Source organism: Gymnoscopelus braueri (assembly GCF_963280865.1).
Source record: "Gymnoscopelus braueri genome assembly, chromosome: 3".
In the NCBI taxonomy this organism is placed as follows: Eukaryota; Metazoa; Chordata; class Actinopteri; order Myctophiformes; family Myctophidae; genus Gymnoscopelus; species Gymnoscopelus braueri.
The window spans coordinates 17,125,528-17,134,679 of record NC_137612.1 but is presented as its reverse complement, the minus strand read 5'-3'; the positions used below and the strand labels follow the sequence as shown (position 1 = coordinate 17,134,679).

Genomic DNA, 9,152 nt, shown 5'->3' with positions numbered 1-9,152 from the left:
TTGTTGTTTCATTTTTGAGTCAAAGGTCAGGTTCGTTATTTAAAGGTTTAGTATACAATTGTTTAGTCAAGACCATGATACTGGTTTCAGAATATATTTACCAAAAAATAAGAGAAGAATGTGTGTGTGTGTTTTTATGTGACATGTTTCCTAATGTGTATATATATTATAAAACCCATACCAATTATCAATCCATTGATAATTGGCAAATAACCTACTGTAATTTAGATACATCTTTGTTTTTTAGACTTGGCATGATGTTTACAGGCCTGTGGGATATCTAATTATGATCAATGACAATTAGATCGACATCCAGATTTAATCAATCAACAGGACAGCAGTCTGAGGTCAAGAAAGGATATATTCTGACACTATAGCTAACTTGTGAGTCTAGATTGGTCTTATTAAACTGCTATTGTGCTACTTTACTTTTACTTTAACTAGTTGAACACAATACGGTTACTTTTTATTTATTTAACCAGTTTGCAAATAATTAATATATTATAGAAAGAGTAGATATTCTTTATTTGTCCATAAGGAAATTCATTTTGCGCCAAGCCATCAGGACACAGAAATCACACAAACAAATACAAAATACATAGATCACACTACACATTAACAATACAACAACACATTTACACAACACCTCTCTTACAGAGAAAAAGACTACCAGTCATAGTTTAGGGAGAGGAATCGCATATGCACAGAATAAAGCATTTAACATAGACTTTGACTAAACTACTGAAGTAACTGTGACCATAAGTTGTGTAATTTTCTTTAGAATGTTGAACAGTACTGAGTGTGGAGGGTAGTATTTTTTTTTCTTTGTAAATTAATTGGCTTAAAAAAGAAACTAAATACTAACTAGCATTTACAATGGCCAGTTTAGTGGGCATTTTATTTGTTGCTCTAAGTCAGTAATTTTAATATCAAGGTCAGCAGAGGAAAAGCTTAATCCATGGGATCACTGGTCTTCAAATGCTAATTATAACCTGTACAGTATGTAGTGCATATGGAAAGTTTTCATACCCTTTCGCGTTTCCACATTTCATTGTTTTCAGACTAATACTCAAATAAATTCAGTTATTTTTATAGTCCACAATTCCTAAATATTTGTTTTCCAGTGTTTTGTAAATGTATTAAAAATGTAATACATATCCCATTTACAGAAGGATTCAGACCCACTGTATTTTCTGTATCTTTCCCTCCATTTTGACTAGTCTCCCAGACAGTCCCTGTAGCAGAAAAACACCCCAACAGCATGATGCTGCCACCATGTTTGACAGTAGAATGGTGGTAATGAGGTGATGCTCAGTGCCTGATTTCCTCCATGCCATGGGAATAGTGGCCATTTCAACAGACCGGATGATTTTGCTTATCACGGTCTGTTGTTCAGGTGCCTTTTGGCTTACTCCCAGCGGGTTGTCATGTGCCAGTCTAGTCTTTAGCCTTTTTTTTTAGTGAGGAGTGGCTTCCGTCTGGCCATTCAACCATAAATGCCTGATTGGTGGAGTGCTGCAGTTGATTTTCCTTCTTTAAAGTTCTGCCATCTTTACAAAGGAACTCTGGATCTCATTCATAGTGATCATTGGGTTCAATTGGTTACGTATCTGAACAAAGCCCTTCATCCCTGTCCCTGGTGGTTACTCAGTATGGCCAGACAGTCAGATCTAGGAAGACTGTTAGTAGTTCCAAACTGACAGTGTGCACAAGACATTTGGCGCTGATCGGTCCAGCAGTTTGAGATTATCTCTGGACACAGACAGATCATCTATCAGACACCTCGCCTCTGAGGAGCCACACTGTAAAAAAATATGAATCTGAACTAAAGTCTTGCATTTCTATTTTTTGGAGAAACAATATTTCCACTATCTTTTTTTTTATTGACTGCAGCTGAGCTCCCACAGCCAAGGAGGAAATCAGAGGCAGTGCACCTGCTCCAAATCTCACATATTGATTAGATTTACCATTAATGCATCCACAACAAAATATTAGCAATTGTATTCTATGAAAATGTAAAGACAGGGCCTAATCACAACAGGAAATCACATTTGAACCATTTTGTTTTTTATTCACACACTATCAAGAATTTTGTAGAAAAACTTTAACCAAGCTGTTTTGTAGAGTATGTAAATACAATCTCCAACCATCTGCAGTGGTTGGAGGTGCTCTCCCTACTCTTCCACAGAGAAATGTAGATCCTGGTATCAGGTAGGACACAGGCTGGTTGACAAATAGCCGTGCCTGAAGCTCTTAGCCCAATATCTCGCCTGGTCAAGCAGGGATTTTCTCTTGCCTGAGTAGTAGATAGATGTTGGATTCAAATCCCAGGTGTTACAGGAAAGGACATAAAACTTATGGATTGCAGCTTTAAACAAAAATTCTAAGCCTATCAATGAATTCCATAATAAAATCAAAACATTTGGATGAGGAAATATCAACTACAACATAAATTGTGATTCTCAAAGTTACAATATTGTCTTGAAAAACTGTGTAAAACAAAAAAGCACCCTATTCCAAAAATAAATTATATATATTTGACAAGTGCAAGAACAAACCAAACTCCCTGAATAAACAGTTACAGTACATGAAGCTTCAACCAAACCTAATTTCAAACATCACTGATTCTATCTACAGGTTATGGAACCTCATGTGGTAGCTGAGGGATTCTCTTAGTATCAATCTGTCACATGCTTATCTGTGTTCTCATCTGTGGGTCAACTATCACCAGCCTAGGTACTTCATTTGCATTAATTTGGCTTTCAGAGGTTTCCATGGACTTTTTCTGCCATCTTATCATTGCTTCCATCAGCTGATGGAACTTGGATTGGCTTTGGATTGACATCCTCTCCGGTCTCTTCAGGTTCTGCAGGCATGTCGTCTTGGCTTGGCAGGCTGCACTCAGGGTCAGGGGGTGACTGGTTGGTAGGCTCCTCATTCATGTCGGCATATCTTTCCACAGGTTCTCTTGATGAGGAACTCTCCTCGATGGGGTACAGATTAACATCAGAGACAAATTCTCTTTTTTCAACCCTCTCATCAACATGGACAACTGTGGAGGTCTGACTGGAATGTGGGAATTGTGCATCCGTTGACCATACCATCTGTATCTTCCTTGGGCACCACACAAATTCCTCTCTGGGCTTATAGCTCTGATAGGCAAATTTGATCAGACTCCTGCGTCTTCCCTTATCGAGCACAGCGAATAGGAAATAGTTAAGCACACTCTCCTTGACAGATGGAAGTACTTCATTGACTAGAGTCTCGTGCAGGAAGAAGCGTACCAGGGGGGCTTGATAGTGTCTGTACCCCAGGGTTCCCAGGCACTTCAGGATGCGGCTGATGCGCTGATTGTTGTGAGTGTTCCTGCCAAGGCATGTCAAGGAGACAAACAATACATAATAAGTAACTAAACAATCCAATAACCACTTACGGTGCTTTGGTCCTTCTTAGAATGCAATACAGAGCATGCAAAAACATGCTGCTCATTTATAGATATACTGTAGGTAGTGGCTCCTGAACCAACTATAACATACCACAATGCATTGATTAGGCAATGAGATTAAGTGACCTCAAACTCTTGGAGTCAGAGCTTGTAGACATTGGGTACAGAAACCGCAACCTTATAGATATGATTTATGCTGTTAATTCAAATTTAAGAGTCAGTTATTAACCTGTTAAGGTTAGCAAATCTTTCCTCCCAGTTGGATGCTCTCTGGACCTCTCCTGTTGCCTCATTGGAGAGCTCAATACCATAGAAGTCCAACATGAGCTTATAGGACTTGAGCAGGTTTGCCTTTGCAACCTCATTTTTAAGGAAAGCCTGAAGGGAAACATGTTGTCAGTCATAAACAGTAGGAAAACACATACTTCGAAATTACAATTTATTTGTCAGTAGTTGACATGCCCACCTTAATTTCTTCTTTTGTCAGTTCCACGGCTTCATAGTTGACTCCTGGCTCTTGGAGTGGGAACAACCTGTGAGAAAGTCATATTTACTTATAATGGCATGTTTAACATCATGTTCATGGTGCATAAGTAATTTGAATGTAACTTACCACTGAATAAATGTATGCACTTTCTCCAATTTGTAGTAGTCCTGAAACCATTCATTGTGAAACGTATCTATGTAGATGCCTAATGAGAAAAGAAATGAGGTGAGAAGACATGTATTCATCCTTATCCGCGACAACAACAAAACGTTTGTCTGAGGAAATATAAATAATATATAAAGAAAATAGGCTTTGTCTTTATACATAGTTTTACAGTAGGCTTACCATCAGGAGAAGAACGCCTCTTTCTAAGGTAGAACTTCAAATTAGGCATGTGATCCTCCTGCTTAAAAAGGGAATGGCAAATTATTATGACAAAGCCTAACCACTTAAGCCCTATGTACAGTAGTCGTATGATGAATAGCGAATATAGCCGATCTACAAGCTCACAACATGTCACATCGCAACGCATTCTGAGCTTGTAGATTTGCTATTTTATTTTTTTAAATAAATAAAACAATGGCTAATACAAGATGAGATAATAGACATGTCTGATTAAGAGCATGTTGGCTAAAAATGTTACATCACTGAGGTAATACATCTTAAGGGAAACATTTGTAGTGAGCTCAGCAGACTATTTTATTTTCCCATCTTTCACTTTTTCATCCAGGACCTGCGGTTCGATTATGGGATGTGTATCTTATCTTCTCTCCGTATTTCAGCGTAATATACACACATTTTAACTGAGCAATAGCATAATCATATGCAAACTACTAATCCAAAACACAGACAGTAGGCATTTAAAGTGTACTTACTTTCTGGTTCCGCTGCTTGTAGCTGGTCTTTTCCTGCTGTGAAAAATACAAACATTTGTTTGAACCAATGCAGAAATAAAAGAGAAATTATGATACCAACGACCTAAGGTGCACTGTATGTGTGTGTGTGTGTGTGTGTGTGTGTGTGTGTGTGTGTGTGTGTGTGTGTGTGTGTGTGTGTGTGTGTGTTAGTAAGTGATGACTTACAGGGTAATCCTGTCGGAAGTTCTGCATGTCTCTTGCTGCATTTTTGAATCTGCCAAATTTGCGCTACAAATACAAGAAATTAAAAGAAACATATCAGTGGTATACCAAAAAGTAAGTGATATATCTGGAATATATGGTTTCTATAGGCACCATACCAGTCTAACTTTGACTTAGCACAGACACAAACCAACTATCCACCATAAACCTGAAAATATATCACAGCAGGAGGCCAAATTACAGGACCTCTTCCGACTCACATTACTAGATGACCTCGGACGGTCAGTCCACCGTGAGTGGCTTCTCGACGTCTCCCAGGTGGAGTCGTACTCGCAGTAAAACTCGTCAGTGGTATCAACGACATATTCACTGCTTTCAAACTCTTCCTCGACGTCTTCCTCGGTTCTTGGCCGCTTCACTAATCCCCCATCCTGACCGGGATCTGCTGCTCTTTTACCCACTGCTGCTGCTGCGGACAGGGTGGCATCATCACAGTGAATCGCACTGAGTTCTTCTTCTCCCTCTGCCAGTGTGGAGGACAGGGTGGCATCACAATGAACCACACTGGGTTCTTCTCCCTCTGCCAGTGTGGAGGACGGGGTGGCATCATCACAATGAATCGCACAGGGTTCTTCTCCCTCTGCCAGGGCGGAGGACAGGTTGGCATCACAATGAACCACACTGGGTTCTTCTCCCTCTGCCAGTGTGGAGGACGGGGTGGCATCATCACAATGAATCGCACAGGGTTCTTCTCCCTCTGCCAGGGCGGAGGACAGGTTGGCATCACAATGAACCACACTGGGTTCTTCTCCCTCTGCCAGTACGGAGGACAGGGTGGCATCACAATGAATCACACTGGGTCCTTCTCCCTCGGTTAATTCTGTTGAGACCTGAACCAGTGGTGGAAAAAGTATGTTCACATTTATTTTTTTTAAGATTTATTTTTGGGCTTTTATGCCTTTATTGACAGGACAATAGGCTGACAGGAAATGGGGAGAGAGAGATGGGGAGTGACATGCAGCAAAGGCCGTCGGCCCGGGATCAGGACTCGAACCCGCTGTCAGGCTACTCTGAGCCTACAGTAGGTGGGTCCAGGCCGTATTCATTTTTTTTTACTTTAAGTAAAAGTATCGATACTGCAATGCAGAAATACCCTGTTACAAGTAAAAGTCCGGAATTCAAAATGTACTTGAGTAAAAGTACAAAAGTATAGGTATCAAAATGTACTTAAAGTACCAAAAGTAGAAAGTACTCATTATGCAGAATATCCCATTTCACAAGTTTTCAAACATATCAAAATCTTTTGAAAATAGCAGATTTCATTGCATCACGACGCATTGTGAGCTTGTAGATCGGTTATTTTGAAATGGCCTAAATGTATATAAGGCTGAAGGGGTTAATGCATGTTTTGTAATAATAATCAAAATCTACAAAATAGGTTTTCAAATAATTGTAGTGGCGTAAAAGTACAATATTTGCCTCTGAGATGTAGTGGACTAGATGTAAAAGTACTGAAAACTGGAAATCTCCAGTAAAGTAAAAAAAATACCTCCAAATTGTAATTTAGTACAGTACTTGAGTAAATGTACCTTAATAGAGACGCTGTCATCGTGGCTTTCTCCGCACGGTCCCTGCGGTGGTAAACCCCTGCGAGCAAACCCCAACCAAACCAAACTAAGGCCACACATAACAACAGCGATCACTCTGCGACTGCGAGGGTAAAGGAGGAATGTTGTGCACATTCGTTGTGGAAGTCTTAAAGTATATCGCAAAAAGGATAGCGGCCGAAACACCATAGTTGAGCTTGAAGGCTGAAGTTAGGCTAATACCACGTTCCCTTCTACTGCTGTCTGTTGTTTCACTTTCGTTTCTCTAGTGCTCGACTTCACAGGAAATCACATGATACGAAAATGCGAAACCAAATGACATGACATGACAGTAGTGCGAGTCTGTGTGCGACACGGTTGACCTACGCTACAAACTATGCATGAATTTGCATACAGTAGCCACACGCACGCACGCGTGACCTTCTCACTTGTTATACATTGGCCATTTCAATTTGGTGTTTCTGTGTGCAAGCATGAAGTTGTAGCCTATAGGTCCATGCTGCCTGGTAGGCTACTACATGCAGTGACACCTTGCCTAAACAGTTTAGGCTAAACTGAAACATATACAGTAGCTTTACCTTCAGCTGCCTGAAGCTCCAGCTGCACCCTGTCATTACTAATGAGTAAAAATAAAAATCTTAGACACGTGCGCTCATCGGAGCGCAGATCTCCGCCAGGCTGGGTTCTGGGTTGTCTACCCAGGGCTGTTTCAGTCTTGATGTGCAGCCATCTGTGCTTTTTTTATTTTCACAGAACACACACATATTCGATATTTTAAAGGTAGGGTGTGATCTTTTTTGGTTATAACAAACCGTTTTTTTGTTAAAAGGTTAAAGCTCTATATTCTGATAGTAATCATTGCTATAGAGTGTTTGTGCACTAACGAGACCTCTTTAATAAACGGAAAATACATTTTCAGGTAGGTGACAAAGAGAGAGTCCATTTATCTAGTCATGTTTCAGGGCTACCATTTATCAGCTTAATTTTTTTTTACAGTGTTCCAGTTCCAATTGTGTCTGCTCATTTCTTTGTGTCATCCAGGAAACAGGAATGTGTTTTCAATGGGTCGTGGTTAAACTGGAGTTCGAATGGGCTTATATACAGTAGGACTAGGAGGGGGAGGGGGGGGGGGTCTGATCAAAAGCATATCAAATATCAAATATTGAAATACCTGAACTAAAAAGGCCTTCTAAATCCAACAGTTTTCTGAAAAACCTATGTTGCTATATATATAGCTAAAATCTAAAATGACACAGATGTTTTCCCAGATTGAATGGGATAAATGGGATGGGACCCATTTAAAATCCCTCCTGGCATCATATTGTTTCTAACACTTAAACACACTGTCAGGAGAAGCTGAGGATTGAATCAGCAGCCACTTTATCTCCTGAGCCACAACCGCCCCGATTTGGCGTAGGCGTGTCTGCTTCCGTTATGTCTGCATGAAATTATATAATGTATAATGTCATTTTTTTGCCATTGCATGGCCATGTGCACATACTAAACTGATATCAAATGTGATCACGTTTGAATGAACAGGCAAGGGTGTTAATACCAAGGATACCAAGGATTTTGGCGATGTAGTTTTCTTTGTCATATTTCCCCACACATTATACATAAAGTAGAGAATGGATTATGATGGTCATAAAATACAACCTTATCACCGTTGTTGTAAACCACACTTTGTTTGCGTTATATAGCCTACAGATCATTTTCCATGGGGATGGAACATGCACAAATGACCATCCAGACAACAGTCAGTGGACATCCTGATGTTAATGTCTTCCTGTGAGAGATAGAGGGATATGAATGTGAATCTGGCGACTCCATCCTGTACAGAGGGAGAGATATGAGATCAGTACATTACATCACATCAGATAAGATAATACACTGGCAATACTGCATGGATAGTGTAATTAGAGGGAAAAGTAATTATACCACAGGGTTAATGAGACCCTATAAAAGTCACCTGTCTTTTTGAAGTGATTACAAAGTCCACACACTGCTGTATTGATGTAGCCTGATTATCTGCTTGGAGCAGTCCACTCAGAGAGTGGGCGGGGTCTATGGTCTGGAACCAGGCTAGTATTGATGTGAATTGTTTTGGTCATTATTGTCTCCGCCAGGCCGAAAGGCATGGCGAGAGAGTATGTTTTGCCCCCTGTCCGTGTGTGTGTCCGTCCGTCCGTCCGTCCGTCCGTGTGTCCGTCATTCTGTCATTTTGTGTACAGCTAATCTCCGGCACCGTTGGCTTGATCGCAGCGAAACTGTGCACACACACTCCCTGGATGCCAGAGCAGAACCTCTGCCCCAAATTTTTCAAATTAGCCTTTTATAGCGCCACCAGGAGGCCGCTTTTTTCAAAACACATTTCTTGACAGTACTCCTACAGATTTTATCCAAACATCACGCAAATCAGTACACAGTATCTCTATAGTCATGTGATCAACACGGATCTGTCCAATTTTCCATATTTCATCCTGATTGGCTAAGGTTGGCTTCCAAAGTTTGCAGGAATGCTCCGTTTTCAACAA

At 40.4% G+C, this 9,152-nt stretch overlaps 1 protein-coding gene across 3 annotated transcripts; it reads right to left on the bottom strand.

Annotated features, from left to right (window-relative positions):
- Nucleotides 1-2,075: 2,075 nt before the first annotated feature.
- LOC308082296 (uncharacterized protein) lies at nucleotides 2,076-6,869 on the bottom strand. 3 transcript variants are annotated; one of them, XM_080424007.1, is made up of 9 exons: nucleotides 6,601-6,869; nucleotides 5,272-5,901; nucleotides 5,015-5,077; nucleotides 4,808-4,843; nucleotides 4,278-4,338; nucleotides 4,059-4,137; nucleotides 3,912-3,978; nucleotides 3,675-3,823; nucleotides 2,076-3,366 (listed from the first exon to the last, which is right to left on the bottom strand). In XM_080424007.1, the coding sequence occupies exons 1-9, from the start codon at nucleotides 6,805-6,807 to the stop codon at nucleotides 2,763-2,765; spliced, it is 1,896 nt and encodes a 631-aa protein (XP_080280133.1). In that variant the 5' UTR covers nucleotides 6,808-6,869; the 3' UTR covers nucleotides 2,076-2,762. The 3 variants fall into 3 exon arrangements, with proteins under 3 accessions (XP_080280133.1, XP_080280134.1, XP_080280135.1); XM_080424008.1 differs by having other exon boundaries at nucleotides 4,278-4,335; XM_080424009.1 differs by having other exon boundaries at nucleotides 4,278-4,332.
- Nucleotides 6,870-9,152: the final 2,283 nt, after the last annotated feature.

What these genes read in the sequence shown, in the direction of transcription:
- LOC308082296 (XM_080424007.1), bottom strand. Translation starts at nt 6,807, where the DNA reads ATGGTGTTTCGGCCGCTATCCTTTTTGCGATATACTTTAAGACTTCCA. An exon ending in GTCCGAGGTCATCTAGTAAT is followed by an intron (nt 5,078 to 5,271) that starts GTGAGTCGGAAG and finishes TTGTATTTGTAG; the next exon opens with CGCAAATTTGGCAGATTCAA. An exon ending in GTGCATACATTTATTCAGTG is followed by an intron (nt 3,979 to 4,058) that starts GTAAGTTACATT and finishes ACTTTCTCACAG; the next exon opens with GTTGTTCCCACTCCAAGAGC.